Raw genomic sequence first — 17,773 nt, forward strand, 5'->3', positions numbered from 1 at the left:
TACTCCACCAGATCCTGCTGCAGTTGATGATGCACCTGTGGGTCTCAGATCTCCTGACGCACACTGAGGTAGGCAGTCCAGGTTGCCAGTAGCTGGTGATCAACTTCGGCTAGAGGACCCTGCATGTAGTATGGTTCAGTGTCAAACACTGGCTCTTCCTGCTCGCTCTCGATGATCATGTTGTGCAAGATGACACAGCAAGTCATGATCTCCCACATTTGATCTTTTGACCAGGTCTGAGCAGGATAGCGGACAACGGCAAATCGAGATTGGAGCACACCAAAACCCCGCTCGACATCCTTCCTGCAAGCCTCCTGCATCTTGGCAAAGTAGGACTTCTTATCTCCTGGCACAGCGTTTGAGATAGTCTTCACAAATGTAGACCATCTCGGATAGATGCCATCAGCTAGGTAGTACCCCTTGTTGTAGTGCCGCCCATTGATCTCGAAGTTCACCGGAGGAGAATGACCTTCAACAAGTTTGGCAAAGACAGGGAAGCACTGCAGCACGTTGATGTCATTGTGAGTTCCTGGCATACCAAAGGAGTGCCAAATCCAGAGGTCCTGTGTGGCCACCGCCTCAAGTACCACACTGCAACCGCCTTTGGCGCCTTTATACATCCCTGCCAAGCAAATGGGCAGTTCTTCCATTTCCAATGCATGCAGTCGATGCTTCCAAGCATCCCAGGAAATCCTCTTGCTGCATTCTGTGCTAGGATCTGAGCAGTGTCTTCCGCATTGGATGTTCTCAAGTATTGCGGTCCAAACACTGCCACCACTGCCCGACAGAACTTGTAGAAACACTCAATGCTAATGGACTCGGCCATGCGCCCATAGTCGTCAAGTGAATCATCGGGAGCTCCGTATGCAAGCATTCTCATCGCTGTTGTGCACTTCTGGATCGAGGTGAATCCAAGTTTGCCGGTGCAATCCTTCTTGCACTTGAAGTAGCCGTCGAACTCCCGGATGGAATTCACAATCCTAAGGAATAGCTTTCGGCTCATTCGATAACGGCGCCGAAATGTTTTGTCGCCGTGAAGTGGAGCATCGGCGAAGTAGTCGGAGTAGAGCATGCAGTAGCCTTCGAGACGATGTCGGTTCTTTGCTTTCACCCGCCCCGGCGCCGAGCCACCTCGCCGCGGCTTTTCATTGATCGCCAGTAGCTGGGCGAGGGCGGCGAGCACCATGAGATGCTCTTCTTTCTGGACGTCGGCCTCGGCTTCCTCCTCCAGCAGCGCGGCGAACGCTTCCTCGTCATCCGAGTCCATCACCGAGGCAGGCAAATCGCCGAACACCTTGTGCCCGATGGGCGTGTACCCTGCCGCTAAACTGCCCCTCTGCGGCCGGAATCGCCCAGCTGCTGGTGGAGGGGCTGCCTCGGCAAACCTTTGCTACTTTTCCGGCGGGGATTGACTATCTAGCGGTGAAGGGTGGCGGGTGGCGCCGGGATACTGCTAGTGGCGGCCAAGGGCGCGAGGGGCGGGAGGCGAGTCGGGGAAGAAAACTTTTCGCCTGACGGTGTGGGCCAGCCGCGCTTTTCCCTTGCGTCGGAGCCCCTGATCGCCCCCCAGTGCGCCGGGTTTGGTCTGCGATCATCGGGCCCAAAAACGGGCCGAACCGGCACTTTTCGGCGTCATGGGAGCGCGACTGGGGCGTTTTTTTGGCGTCGGCGCCGGAAAAGTGGCCTAGGGGGCCTGTTGGGGGCGCGGCTGGAGATGCTCTTAGACCTCGTACAATGCAGGGTGCTTAGAAAAAATAATATGTAAGGCCAGTTCTTTTCTGGTGATTCCCAACAATTGAGTTTGAAGAATCAATAAGCTGAAAAGAGCCCTAAACTGCTTCTTCAAAATTTTCCGAGAATCATCAGAATCAGTGCAATGAAAAATTGGCTCAAACCCATGATTCTAGTGATTCTACGAGCTCCCGCAAAAGAAAATGGTTCGAATTAAGCTGCTACCCCTTAGAGCTTGGAATTACATCCAATATGCCACGCTCACCGAACACCACCGCATGCACGAAAACAATCGTGTCAGACGGTTTTTCTTTCTCTCTTGCTAGACTCCAGCCGCCACTAGGTTCCCTCCATTCCCAACCGCCACTGAGTTCCCTCCAGCGCCGGCCACCGCCCCGGTCTCGCCAAGCACCTTCGGCCTCGCCTCGCCGGAGCTCGCCCGATCTCGTTCGGCGGCTCTGGCCTCGCCTCGCCGGAACTCGGCCGGCCCTCGCATGAGCTCGTCGGAGGCCACCTCTTCCCTCGAGTTGCTCTTCCTCCTTGGCTCCTTGTCTCCCATGCCCTCCTCCTCTCTGCTAAATCGATGGCCGGTGTCAATGGTGTTAAATTGATGAATGTCTATTACTGTCAGTCTTATACATTGAGATTATTCCTTCTATTTGTAGTTGACCCCTTCTGCACGGAAAGAAACTTTACAACCACTCTAATTGTAATATTTAGCACTCTATGATATTCATTTTCATGCTCATATTCGACGAGTAACTGTTCGAAACAACTAAGTGTTAGCAATTTAGCACACAATTTTAGTACGGGGACATTACAAACATGTCAAAACACAACTCATCCTACAATCTTAGATTGGAATTTAAGAAAAGAACTGGACATCAGATTCCGTGGGCAAGAATTGAAAGCTGAAAAGAACTGGGCCTTAATCAGGTACCCCTCCTATAGAGACAAACACTGATGTTTAAGAAAAACTCGGTTTATTTTACCAAACACCTCTTGGAAATATGCCCTAGATGCAATAATAAAATGATTATTATTATATTTCCTTGTTCATGATAATTGTCTATTGTTCATGCTATAATTGTGTTATCCGAAAACCATAATACATGTGTGAATACATAGACCACAACATGTCCCTAGTGAGCCTCTAGTTGACTAGCTCGTTGATCAACAGATAGTCATGGTTTCCTGACTATGGGCATTAGATGTCATTGATAACGGGCACATCATTAGGAGAATGATGTGATGGACAAGACCCAATCTTAAGCATAGCACAAGATTGTGTAGTTCGTCTGCTAGAGCTTTTCTAAGTGTCAAGTATCATTTCCTTAGACCATGAGATTGTGCAACTCTCGGATACCGTAGGAGTGCTTTGGGTGTACCAAACGTCACAACGTAACTGGGTGGCTATAAAGGTGCACTACAGGTATCTCCGAAAGTGTCGGTTGGGTTGGCATGAATCGAGACTGGGATTTGTCACTCCGTATGACGGAGAGGTATCTCTGGGCCCACTCGGTAATGCATCATCATAATGAGCTCAGTGTGACTAAGTAGTTGGTCACGGGATCATGCATTACGGAACGAGTAAAGTGACTTGCCGGTAACGAGATTGAACGAGGTATTGGGATACCGACGATCGAATCTCGGGCAAGTAACGTACCGATTGACAAAGAGAATTGTATACGGGATTGCTTGAATCCTCGACATCGTGGTTCATCCGATGAGATCATCATGGAACATGTGGGAGCCAACATGGGTATCCAGATCCCGCTGTTGGTTATTGGCCGGAGAGTTGTCTCGGTCATGTCTGCATGGTTCTCGAACCCGTAGGGTCTACACACTTAAGGTTCGATGGCGCTAGGGTTATTAGGAAGACTTGTATGTGATTACCGAATGTTGTTCGGAGTCCCAGATGAGATCCCGGACGTCACGAGGAGTTCCGGAATGGTCTGGAGGTGAAGATTTATATGTAGGAAGTTGTCATACGGTCACCGGAAATGTTCGGGGGCGTATCGGTATTGTACCGGGGCCACCGAAGGAGTTCCGGGGGTCCACCGGGAGGGACCACCTCTCTCGGAGGGCCTAATGGGCTGTTGAGGAAAGGGAACCAGCCCTACATGGGCTGGGCGCATCCCCCTTTGGGCCCATGCGCCTAGGGTTGGGGGGAAACCCTAAAGGGGGCGCCCCCCTTGCTTGGGGGGCAAGCCCCCTCCCCTTGGCCACCCCCCCTCTAGATCTCATCTAGAGGGGGCCGGCCCCCTTCCTCCTTCCCCTATATATAGAGGGGCAAGGGAAGGGCTTGATACAACATCCAAGGCGCAGCCCCTTCCTTCCCTAACACCTCTCCTCCTTCGTAAGAGCTTGGCGAAGCCTTGCCGGAGTACTGCTGCTTCACCACCACCACGTCGTCGTGCTGCTGTTGGAGCCCTCTTCCTCAACCTCTCCCTCCTCCTTGCTGGATCAAGGCGCGGGAGACGTCCTCGCTCCGTACGTGTGTTGAACGCGGAGGTGCCGTCCGTTCGGCGCTAAGATCTTCGGTGATTTGGATCACGACGAGTATGACTCCATCATCCCCGTTCTCTTGAACGCCTCCGCTTGCGATCTACAAGGGTATGTAGATGCATTCCTCTCCCTCTCGTTGCTAGATGACTCCATAGATTGATCTTGGTGATGCGTAGAAAATTTTAAATTTCTGCTACGATCCCCAACAGTGGTATCAGAGCCAGGTTTATGCGTAGTTTCTATGCACGAGTAGAACACAAGTTGTTATGGGCGTTCATTTTGTCAATTTACTTGTCGTTACTAGTCTTATCTTGATTCGGCGGCATCGTGGGATGAAGCGGCCCGGACCGACCTTACACGTATGCTTACGTGAGACCGGTTCCACCGACTGACATGCACTAGTTGCATAAGGTGGCTAGCGGGTGTCTGTCTCTCCCACTTTAGTCAGATCGGATTCGATGAAAAGGGTCCTTATGAAGGGTAAATAGAAATTGGCATATCACGTTGTGGTTTTGGCGTAGGTAAGAAACGTTCTTGCTAGAAACCTATAGCAGCCACGTAAAACTTGCAACAACAATTAGAGGACGTCTAACTTGTTTTTGCAGCATATGCCGTGTGATGTGATATGGCCAAAAGGATGTGATGAATGATATATGTGATGTATGAGATTGATCATGTTGTTGTAATAGGAATCACGACTTGCATGTCGATGAGTATGACAACCGGCAGGAGCCATAGGAGTTGTCTTAATTTATTTATGACCTGCGTGTCAACATAAATGCCATGTAATTACTTTACTTTATCGCTAACCGTTAGCCATAGTAGTAGAAGTAATAGTTGACGAGACAACTTCATGAAGACACGATGATGGAGATCATGATGATGGAGATCATGGTGTCATGCCGGTGACGACGATGATCATGGCGCCCCGAAGATGGAGATCAAAAGGAGCAAAATGAAATTGGCCATATCATGTCACTATTTGATTGCATGTGATGTTTATCATATTTTACATCTTATTTGCTTAGAACGACGGTAGCATAAATAAGATGATCCCTCGCAATAATTTCAAGAAAGTGTTCCCCTAACTGTGCACCGTTGCTAAGGTCCGTTGTTCCGAAGCACCACGTGATGATCGGGTGTGATAGGTTCTAACATTCGCATACAACGAGTGTAAGCCAGATTTACACACGCAATACACTTAGGTTGACTTGACGAGCCTAGCATGTACAGACATGGCCTCGGAACACGGAAGACCGAAAGGTCGAACATGAGTCGTATAGAAGATACGATCAACATGAAAATGTTCACCGATGATGACTAGTCCGTCTCACGTGATGATCGGACACGGCCTAGTTGACTCGGATCATGTATCACTTAGATGACTAGAGGGATGTCTATCTGAGTGGGAGTTCATTAAATAATTTGATTAGATGAACTTAATTATCATGAACATGGTCTAAAATCTTTGCAATATGTCTTGTAGATCAAATGGCCCACGCTAATGTTGCCCTCAATTTCAACGCGTTCCTAGAGAAAACCAAGCTGAAAGACGATGGCAGCAACTATACGGACTGGGTTCGTAACCTGAGGATTATCCTCATAGCTGCCAGGAAAGCATATGTCCTTGATGCACCGCTAGGTGAAGCACCTGTTTTCCCTGCAGAACAAGACGTTATGAACGCTTGGCAGACGCGTAGTGATGATTACTCCCTGGTTCAGTGCGGCATGCTTTACAGCTTAGAACCGGGGTTCCAAAAGCGTTTTGAGCAACACGGAGCATATGAGATGTTCCAAGAGCTAAAAATGGTTTTCCAAGCTCACGCCCGGGTCGAGGGATATGAAGTCTCCGACAAGTTCTACAGTTGTAAGATGGAGGAGAACAGTTCTGTCAGCGAGCACATACTCAAAATGTCTGGGCTGCACAACCGCTTGTCTTAGTTGGGAGTTAATCTCCCGGATGATGCGGTCGTTGACAGAATCCTTCAGTCGCTCCCACCTAGCTACAAGAGCTTTGTGATGAACTTCAATATGCAGGGGATAGAAAAGACCATTCCCGAGGTATATTCAATGCTGAAATCAGCGGAGGTGGAAATCAAAAAGGAACATCAAGTGTTGATGGTGAATAAAACCACTAAGTTCAAGAAAGGCAAGGGTAACAAGAACTTTAAGAAGGACGGCAAGGTAGTTGCCGCGCCCGGTAAGCAAGCTGCCGGGAAGAAGTCAAAGAATGGACCCAAACCTGAGACTGAGTGCTTTTATTGTAAGGGAAACGGTCACTGGAAGCGAAACTGCCCCAAATACTTAGCGGAAAAGAAGGCCGGCAATACCAAAGGTATATGTGATATACATGTTATTGATGTGTACCTAACCAGCGCTCGTAGTAGCTCCTGGGTATTTGATACTGGTGCAGTTGCTCATATCTGTAACTCAAAACAGGAACTGCGGAATAAACAGAGACTGGCGAAGGACGAGGTGACGATGCGCGTCGGGAATGGTTCCAAGGTCGATGTAATCGCCGTCGGCACGCTATCTCTGTATTTACCTACGGGATTAGTTTTAAACCTCAATAATTGTTATTTAGTGCCAGCTTTGAGCATGAATATTGTATCTGGATCTCGTTTAATGTGAGATGACTACTCATTTAAATCTGAGAATAATGGTTGTTCTATTTATATGAGAGATATGTTTTATGGTCATGCCTCGCTGGTCAATGGCTTATTCTTATTTAATCTCGAACGTGATGTTACACATATTCATAGTGTGAATGCCAAAAGATGTAAGGTTGATAATGATAGTCCCACATACTTGTGGCACTGCCGCCTTGGTCACATTGGTGTCAAATGCATGAAGAAACTCCATGAGGATGGACTTTTGGAGTCTCTTGATTATGAATCATTTGACACATGCGAACCATGCCTCATGGGCAAAATGACCAAGACTCCATTCTCCGGAACAATGGAGCGAGCAAGCAACTTATTGGAAATCATACATACTGATGTGTGCGGTCCAATGAGCGTCGAGGCTCGCGGTGGCTATCGTTATGTCCTCACCCTCACTGATGACTTAAGTAGATATGGGTATGTCTACTTAATGAAACACAAGTCTGGGACCTTTGAAAAGTTCAAGGAATTTCAAAGTGAGGTTGAGAATCGACGTGACAGGAAAATCAAGTTCTTACGATCAGATCGTGGGGGAGAATATTTGAGTCACAAATTTGGCACGCACTTAAGAAAATGTGGAATAGTTTCACAACTCACGCCGCCTGGAACACCACAGCGTAATGGTGTGTCCGAACATCGTAATTGCACCCTATTGGATATGGTACGATCTATGATGTCTTTTACCGATCTACCGCTATCATTTTGGGGTTATGCTATAGAGACTGCCGCGTTCACTTTAAATAGGGCTCCGTCGAAATCCGTTGAGACGACACCGTATGAATTGTGGTTTGGTAAGAAACCTAAGCTGTCGTTTCTAAAAGTTTGGGGATGCGATGCTTATGTCAAGAAACTTCAACCTGAAAAGCTCGAACCCAAATCGGAAAAATGCGTCTTCATAGGATACCCTAAAGAAACTATTGGGTATATCTTCTATCTTAGATCCGAAGGCAAGACCTTTGTTGCCAAGAATGGATCATTTCCAGAGAAAGAGTTTCTCTCGAAAGAAGTAAGTGGGAGGAAAGTAGAACTTGATGAAGTATTGCCTCTTGAACCGGAGAGTGGCGCAGCTCAAGAAATTGTTCCTGAGGTGCCTGCACCGACTAGGGAGGAAGTTAATGATGATGATCATGAAACTTCAGATCAAGTTGCTACTGAACTTCGAAGATCCATAAGGACACGTTCCGCACCAGAGTGGTACGGCAACCCTGTCCTGGATATCATGTTGTTAGACAATGGTGAACCTTCAAACTATGAAGAAGCGACGGCGGGCCCAGATTCCGACAAATGGCTGGAAGCCATAAAATCCGAGATAGGATCCATGTATGAAAACGAAGTATGGACTTTGGCTGACTTGCCCGTTGATCAGCGAGCCATAGAAAATAAATGGATCTTTAAGAAGAAGACAGACACGGATGGTAATGTGACCATCTATAAGGCCCGACTTGTCGCTAAGGGTTATCGACAAGTTCAAGGGGTTGACTACGATGAGACTTTCTCACCCGTAGCGAAGTTGAAGTCCGTCCGAATCATGTTAGCAGTTGCCGCATTCTATGATTATGAGATATGGCAAATGGACGTCAAAACGGCATTCCTTAATGGTTTCCTTAAGGAAGAATTGTATATGATGCAGCCGAAAGGTTTTGTCGATCCAAAGAATGCTGACAAGGTGTGCAAGCTCCAACGCTCAATCTATGGGCTGGTGCAAGCATCTCGGAGTTGGAACATTCGATTTGATGAGATGATCAAAGCGTTTGGGTTTACGCAGACTTATGGAGAAGCATGTGTTTACAAGAAAGTGAGTGGGAGCTCTGTAGCATTTCTCATATTATATGTGGATGACATACTATTGATGGGAAATGATATAGAATTCTTGGAAAGCATAAAGGCCTACTTGAACAAGTGTTTTTCAATGAAGGACCTTGGAGAAGCTGCTTATATATTAGGCATCAAGATCTATAGAGATATATCGAGACGCCTCATTGGTCTTTCACAAAGTACGTACCTTGACAAGATATTGAAGAAGTTCAATATGGATCAGTCCAAGAAGGGGTTCTTGCCTCTATTGCAAGGTATGAGATTGAGCACGGCTCAATGCCCGACCACGGCAGAAGATAGAGAAAAGATGAGTGTTGTCCCCTATGCCTCGGCCATAGGGTCTATCATGTATGCCATGCTGTGTAGCAGACCTGATGTAAACCTTGCCTTAAGTTTGGTAGGAAGGTACCAAAGTAATCCCGGCATGGAACACTAGACAACGGTCAAGAATATCTTGAAGTACCTGAAAAGGACTAAGGATATGTTTCTCGTCTATGGAGGTGACGAAGAGCTCGTCGTAAAGGGTTACGTCGATGCTAGCTTCGACACAGATCTGGATGACTCTAAGTCACAAACCGGATACATGTATATTTTGAATGGTGGGGCAGTCAGCTGGTGCAGTTGCAAGCAAAGCGTCGTGGCAGGATCTACAGGTGAAGCGGAGTACATGGCAGCCTCGGAGGCAGCACAAGAAGCAATCTAGGTGAAGGAGTTCATTACCGACCTAGGAGTTATTCCCAATGCGTCGGGCCTGATGACTCTCTTCTGTGACAACACTGGAGCTATTGCCCTTGCCAAGGATCCCAGGTTTCAACTCCATTCGTGAAAATGTTCAAAATGGAGACATAGATATTTGTAAAGTGCATGCGGACCTGAATGTCGCGGATCCGTTGACTAAACCTCTTCCTCGAGCAAAACATGATCAACACCAGAACTCTATGGGTGTTCGATTCATCACAATGTAACTAGATTATTGACTCTAGTGCAAGTGGGAGACTGTTGGAAATATGCCCTAGAGGCAATAATAAAATGATTATTGTTATATTTCCTTGTTCATGATAATTGTCTATTGTTCATGCTATAATTGTATTATCCAGAAATCGTAATACATGTGTGAATACATAGACCACAACATGTCCTTAGTGAGCCTCTAGCTGACTAGCTCGTTGATCAACAGATAGTCATGGTTTCCTGACTATGGACATTAGATGTCATTGATAACGGGATCACATCATTAGGAGAATGATGTGATGGACAAGACCCAATCTTAAGCATAGCACAAGATCGTGTAGTTCGTCTGCTAGAGCTTTTCTAAGTGCCAAGTATCATTTCCTTAGACCATGAGATTGTGCAACTCCCGGATACCGTAGGAGTGCTTTGGGTGTACCAAACGTCACAACGTAACTGGGTGGCTATAAAGGTGCACTACAGGTATCTCCGAAAGTGTCTGTTGGGTTGGCATGAATCGAGACTGGGATTTGTCACTCCGTATGACGGAGAGGTATCTCTAGGCCCACTCGGTAATGCATCATCATAATGAGCTCAGTGTGACTAAGTAGTTGGTCACGGGATCATGCATTACGGAACGAGTAAAGTGACTTGCCGGTAACGAGATTGAACGAGGTATTGGGATATCAACGATCGAATCTCGGGCAAGTAACGTACCGATTGACAAAGGGAATTGTATACGGGATTGCTTGAATCCTCGACATCATGGTTCATCCGATGAGATCATCATGGAACATGTGGGAGCCAACATGGGTATCCAGATCCCGCTGTTGGTTATTGGCCGGAGAGTTGTCTCGGTCATGTCTGCATGGTTCCCGAACCCGTAGGGTCTACACACTTAAGGTTCGATGACGCTAGGGTTATTAGGAAGACTTGTATGTGATTACCGAATGTTGTTCGGAGTCCCGGATGAGATCTCAGACGTCACGAAGAGTTCCGGAATGGTCCGGAGGTGAAGATTTATATGTAGGAAGTTGTCATACGGTCACCGGAAATGTTCGGGAGCGTATCGGTATTGTACCGGGGCCACCGAAGGAGTTCCGGGGGTCCACCGGGAGGGGCCACCTCTCTCGGAGGGCCTAATGGGCTGTTGAGGAAAGGGAACCAGCCCTACATGGGCTGGGCGCACCCCCCTTGGGCCCATGCGCCTAGGGTTGGGGGGGAAACCACGCCCCCCTTGCTTGGGGGGCAAGCCCCCTCCCCTTGGCCGCCGCCCCCTCTAGATCCAAGGCGCAAGGGGAGGGCTGCATACAACATCCAAGGCGCAGCCCCTCCCCTCCCCAACACCTCTCCTCCTCCGTAAGAGCTTGGCGAAGCCCTGCCGGAGTACTGCTGCTTCACCACCATCACGCCGTCGTGCTGCTGTTGAAGCCCTCTTCCTCAACCTCTCCCTCCTCCTTGCTGGATCAAGGTGCGGGAGACGTCCTCGCTCCGTACGTGTGTTGAACGCGGAGGTGCCGTCCGTTCGGCGCTAGGATCTTCGGTGATTTGGATCACGACGAGTACGACTTCATCATCCCCGTTCTCTTGAACGCTTCCGCTTGCGATCTACAAGGGTATGTAGATGCACTCCTCTCCCTCTCGTTGCTAGATGATTCCATAGATTGATCTTGGTGATGCGTAGAAAATTTTAAATTTCTGCTACGATCCCCAACAACACCTTCCCTAAGCACCTATACCTTAGAGGGGATGACTTGTGCCCTAAGGCCTCACACGTTTCCCTCTTCACCATTCTCTCGCGCCCACCAGGGGCTATTCTCGCCGCGACGAGCGGTTTGTTGTGTAATATTTGATGCATTTTTTTGCATTTTCCAAAAGAAAAACTCAATATGGCATATTTTACAAGCTATTACTCAGTTTAGGGTTATTCCAACATTTCACACCATAATCCAATTGATTCCTTTCGAAATGAGCATTATTATTCTGTTCATTTTACATTTTTTACATCATCATATGTAGGTCAGTTATTCTTACCATTGGCTCATTATCTTGTGATTATGACTACTACCTACCAGTTTTTTGTGGTGAACGTCTACGAGTACTCATGCTTATAGTCTGCAGAAACTATCCGAATTAACGCGTGTGTTATTCCGTATTGCCTGAATACATATCGCTACTAAGAGCATCTAGGAATTTCCTATTTGGTGCTCGCATCACTACTAAGGGCACCCATTGGATTGCAATAGGAGGCATATTTTGACAGCTATAGTACCGGCAAAAAGTCAACTGCAGAGGAACTGAAACCCTTAAAATCAAGTACTGGAACTAAAAAATAATATCAAAAGTCAGAACAAGATGATGAAGCTGCAAAGGCTATACAAGTGAGAACTGTGTGTGTTACAGACAGAGACAGAGAGGGATTGTACCTGAAAAAAATGCAAAAAGGAATTGAATATATACTATAATTTATGGAACTTGCTTATTCTCCAACCAGCCAAAAAAAAGCCTCCAAAGTCAAATATTACATTATGGTGCACTTATTTACACAATAGCACCACTGAAATCTGATACATCTAGCCCCCTTTCTTGCAGTAACACTCTCCAGCATGTTCAAATATACATCATTTTCTGCAGAAGTCAATGCACAATTATCCTTCAACGATCTTCACAGGACTCCTGTGGAACAGATTGTTTTTCATTAGTAATGGCAAGAAAAAAATAATATCATGTGCATATTATCTAATAACTGCACATACCCGAATGGACTCTGTTTGATTGATAGTAGTTCGACATCCAGCTGTTAAAAACACATAAACATTGAGTAAATAGCAAAAAATCACCACAATTGGCGTTAGGATTTCAAAAAATTACCACTTTTTTTCTTCACTAAAACCTACTGGTATTGGAGCAAAATTTAGCAAAAAACATGTATGCTTGTTTTTTTTAAGTTGACACGATTATAACAGGGATGGCCCGCGTATAAGCACTAATGTGGCATAAAAGTCAACACCGTTTGTTTGACCGTCACATTGGACGTGTTATGACCAGGGGTGGGGGGGCACCTATCAGTTCTATCCCCGTCAATAAAATTCCCCCATGGGAAAAAAAGATCCCCCGCACACGAGGCCTCCCGTCGGAGCTGACCCGTGCCATCAGCCCTACATCCCCGCCGTCAGCCTAGATCCCATCCATCACCAACCCCACATCCCAACAAAGTTACACTGGCAACAAGCTGAAGAAGAATGGAATAACTATTGATGTAAATGGCGGTAAAACTGTGTCTATCATAGCTTGCCACAAAACTAGTCAAGACTTGTTAAACATTTAACGGTTTAAAAGTTATTAAAAAATATGAAATAAATAGGAGAGGCTCACTCTAATTTAATAAAATAATCCAACGGTGTGATTGTGAAAATATGCATTGATGTGTCCTCGGCGAAAAAACAAGCATTTCAACTCACTGCAGGATCAATATATACTGAACATTTGTTATTTTTGTCCAGCACACATCCAGACATATTTTTTCAATCCCACCGTTGGATCATGTTATATTATAGGTGTGTTGGTTTGGTATTTTTTTCAAAATTTTTGAGAACTTTTGAGAACTAGTTCTGTGGTAAGCTATTGTAGAAAATCCTACTCCATGAAGATAAATGACTGTTTACCTCAATAGTTGCATTAGGAGGAATTTCTTGAACGCCCTTTTTTCCATAAGCTAGCTCAGGAGGAACAATAACCAACCTCTGAAATTTTCATTATTGTCATATTGCAGAATGAAAGTGATCTCCACATAAGAAATCATGACAGGAGCCGAATTTGTATGTGTGTTCATGCCTCAAAATACTCACATGTATAAAGTGGTCACTGAAAATAAATAATTCATCGGAACCGAGAAATAATTGTTATGTAATCTTTATACTTATATGAAGCTAAAATGAATATATGCTTTTTGGCATGATGCAGGCAACTTAGCATATTTCATAATCATCAATAAATGAAAAAACCTCTAAAAGTCATCAATACTATCATTTGTAAGGGTTGACTGATGGAAGCTTAATTATCTGTGGCAGAGCATCATGTTCTGTAACTGGTATCAACATACCTTAGCTCTCTACAAAGTCACAGGATTGTTTATTTGAAAATAAAAGGTTGCAGAGCAAAACCAAAATGAAACCATAGAAATTACTCACCTGGCCTCCAACTTTCATTCCCTCAACCCCGAGATCCAATCCTTTTAGAACATTGCCTCTTTCAGAATTGCCAACATCAAACCCATACGGCTACAGATGATTTAAGACAAGTAAACGAAAGTTAAACCAGGAAAACTATATTTGAAGTACAGTCACTTTTCAAATACTGCATCGCACAACTATCATACTTGAATGAAATATGGCTACAGATAATTTACTGAAGAGTATTGCTAATTTATCCTACACAGAAAGAAGCCAAAAATGTAAGGCAATACCGTTCCACCAGTGACACCGAGGCCCTGCCTACTTGTCATGAATGTTATGCCCTTCCACTTGGCCACGTAATGTACCTACACTCAGATAGGCATTGATCATCATACTTGAAAAAAATGAAGCTGAAAACAAATTGCAACTTTTCTAAACATTCATCTAGCTAGTGTATGAATAAGTGAACACATATGGGTTGGAACACTAGTAGGTAATGTAAGGTTTCTTTAGGCCAATGTTGCAATTTTCAGGAGGGGGAATTCACTCTTGTCCAAAATCATCAATAATAATAACAATTCTGGAACTTCATATTAGAATAAAATGCCGAAAAGGACCAAAACAACTCAGGCCTTTTTTGGAACAAGGGGGTTATGTAGGAATTTCATAGGAATGAAATCCTATAGGAGTTTTTCCTATGTCACCCTTCCGATTGAAAGGGTTTGCTTGAAGAATTCCCATAGGAACCCTTCCTTTCCTCCACTTGTTGGAGGATCCTAAACATTTGCTCAAACCTCATGTTTTCAATTCCTTTGATAAGTCCAGTAAAACATGTCTCTTTATCTCTCCTCTTTTCTCTCTTTTCAAGAGATGGTTTCCTGCAAAGCGTCCAAACAACTATGTTGTACTAGTACATTGGCACGTGCAAAGCATGGCCAAAGTTTATTGCACATTGGGTATGGTTTTAGCAGACCCAGAACAGTCTTGCTGACGCGATTGGGTGCACTGCCAGTGTGTGTACTGTGAGAGGAGCGGCGCCAGACCAGCTACACACACTGATGGACGTAGCAGCAAATCAGATGAACTTTTCCTGCAACAAGTGCAGCGCCTTTGTTCTACTGTAGCATGCACGGTAGCTGCGAATCCCAACAATTTGAACCATCCAATGGCCTCTATCAATGGTCCATATTGTTTCTTGGTTTTGTGATTTGAATGTTTAAAACAGATACACTATATAGTAGTAGTATATATGTTGTATGATTCATGTGTTTTAGATTCCTATAAGATTCGACAAGACATGACATCTAATTCCTGCACTTTTCCTATTCCTATGATTTTCCTAGCCTACATTCCAAACAGGGCCTCAAGCAAAAACATAACAAAACAAAACAAAAGGATAGCTGTGTTATGTACATGCTTGAAAAGGAATGTTGTTACAGTTATAAGATGTCACCTTTTTATGCAATGATTTATAGTAATATAAAACCAGAGAGTCAAATTAATTAAACTACATGGTTTCAAGGAGGTAACAAAAAGTTTGCACAATTCAGATTTCCCATTTCATGATACCTCGGCATCATCAGTTCTTCTCATAAGTAGAGATTCATTTATGCAAATGCAAATGCAAATGCAAATGCAAATGATTTAGAAATGCTAGATAAAATGCAAATACTGGTGGTGGTACATACTGCGACACGTGATCCCTTAACTGCTTTGGCCCCACCTCCTACTTTGATGTCATAGTACCTGCTCAACACTTTGTAATTAAGTTACGTCACATTCAGGTGATGACAATTTAATTAGCAAAGCATGCTTCGGCTTATAAGTCCAACAAAAAGAAAACATACACAGCAAATCTTCAACAACTATTTTCACATACTGTGAACAGATTCAATCTTATTTTGTAAGATCGGTTAGCTTAGAATGCACGTATCACTAAGCTTACACGCCTTATCTAGGACAATATGAGGTTAGGAGCTACACGTCCACCAAAACACCATGTAACTGGCTTGATGCACTAACCATTCCACAGTCTGTAGAGCTTATTAATTGCTGGTCCAATTTACACTAATACACCTACACAGCACCAGAGGTAAAGTGCACCTAGGACCATGGTTTTCACTTTCAGAAAAAATTCAGCAACAACCGAGATCACCGAAATTCAGTGATTCCAGTGATTTCGGTTCGCATTTCGGCCAAAGGACCAAAATATTCAGTCGAATCCAGTTAAGTATTTGAAAATTTATTTGGATTCCTGTGTACTACTGAAATTGCTGAAATATTTCTGTCGAAAGGTAAATATTTCAGTGTCTACTGAAAGTCTGAAATTAGTACTATTCAGTGAATTTCATCGAAATCTCACGGAAAGTGAAAAAAACCATGCCTAGGACTAGCAGTAGACTATATCTCGGGGTAAATCAGCAAAGAGTATGCATACTTGATGCCATTAGGCAGAGTAATGAAGTCGCTCTCCGGAATCTTGTTGCTCCTGAACTGCCCAAATCAACCGAGCAAACAGCAAAAAATCTCAGCCCAGTCTCATCGGATGCCAAAGCCTGAACAACTGAAGCAGGACACGGTCGGGCACACGGGTTCTTACAACTCTCCTGCTGGTCGACACGGCGCCAGCCTCCCCTCCTCCGGCGACGCCAATCCCCACGGCTGGGCCATAAAAACCATCAACAACGCACGTGCTGACAGGCAGGTGGTGATAAAACTGGATCAGGAAATGACTGACGGGGAGGCGTCAGGAACCTGCGGTGGCGGCGGCTAGCGAGGCGAACCATCGCCGGGTGGTTGATGGCCCTTCCGGGGAGGCGTCCGCGCGGCAGGCGAAGGCGGCCGGCCGCGGCCGCCGGGCCGTCTTGGACGCGGTGGGGAAGGAGAGCGGGAGGGCGCGGCGCGGGGACAGGGCGGGCAGGAGGGATGAGAGCTCCATTGGTGGTGCGGACGACGATGCGAGGCGGTAGCAGCGGGGGCGCTTGTTTGATTTGGTTTTGGATATTTTTGTGGGGCTGGATCGTGTGGACTTGACGTTCGTGGCCCCTGAAATTTCCAAGCTGCTCAACTGGCGAGGCCACTTCCAAACAAGCCGGGGGAATCTTCGACTTTCAGCCGGGTTCGGCTCCTATCCAGTCGAGTTTTTCTTTGAAGGAACGCCACGCCACTTACTTTATTAATCGATCGTAAAACACTAGCATTGAATTCATGAGCATCTATCCAATTATTCTCTCGGTTTCAAAATAAGTGTCTCAACTTTAATACTTCCTCTGTTCACATTTATAAAACGTTCTAGACGGTTCAGACAGCTTCCAAAACAGTTCAAAATCAGCTGTCTAAAACGACTTATAAAAAGGAGCGGAGGGAGTATAACTTTATATTAAAATTAGTGTAAGATTGAGACGCTTATTATGGGACGGTGGGAGTACAAGATAAATAAATGGGTTTCGTAACAATTTTGCTTAGTTAGTGGACAGTGCCATTGGCCTCCCGCCTGTGGTGTTTGAACCGGATGTTTCCAATCATCGTAGCGTGATCAACACAATCTGCAAGTATAGTAACCTCTTTTATCCACCAGGCAGGCAGTCGTGCCACCACAAGCTTCATCAACTTTAATACAACCTAATTCAGCAATAATATGATTAATTCCCATCGATGCCATCAAAGTTAATCCTTTCTTCATAGCTAGAGCTTCCATCATCGATGCTTCGGCTGCATAGGAAATCAAATGATCCCGTGGCAGCAACAAAATTATCATATCCATCATAGATTACTGCACCAGTCGAGAGAGACCTTAAGCATTGACGTTCAATTTAAAGAGGCCATTGATGGCGTGCTCCATTTCACACTTTCCCTCGGGGCAACTCTCGGTACATTCTTAGGGAAATTGTTACACATGGATAAAATAGATAATTTCTAGTTACCAATTGGTGA

At 45.3% G+C, this 17,773-nt stretch overlaps 1 protein-coding gene across 1 annotated transcript; it reads right to left on the reverse strand.

Moving 5' to 3' along the window:
* Window positions 1-12,024: 12,024 nt before the first annotated feature.
* LOC123104159 (peptidyl-prolyl cis-trans isomerase FKBP16-4, chloroplastic) lies at window positions 12,025-16,896 on the reverse strand. Its single transcript, XM_044525916.1, has 9 exons — window positions 16,595-16,896; window positions 16,440-16,501; window positions 16,278-16,333; window positions 15,529-15,586; window positions 14,131-14,205; window positions 13,856-13,945; window positions 13,331-13,408; window positions 12,422-12,462; window positions 12,025-12,341 (listed from the first exon to the last, which is right to left on the reverse strand). The coding sequence occupies exons 1-9, from the start codon at window positions 16,776-16,778 to the stop codon at window positions 12,314-12,316; spliced, it is 672 nt and encodes a 223-aa protein (XP_044381851.1). The 5' UTR covers window positions 16,779-16,896; the 3' UTR covers window positions 12,025-12,313.
* Window positions 16,897-17,773: the final 877 nt, after the last annotated feature.

The sequence above is a fragment of the Triticum aestivum genome, chromosome 5A (genome assembly GCF_018294505.1).
Source record: "Triticum aestivum cultivar Chinese Spring chromosome 5A, IWGSC CS RefSeq v2.1, whole genome shotgun sequence".
Taxonomy (NCBI): Eukaryota; Viridiplantae; Streptophyta; class Magnoliopsida; order Poales; family Poaceae; genus Triticum; species Triticum aestivum.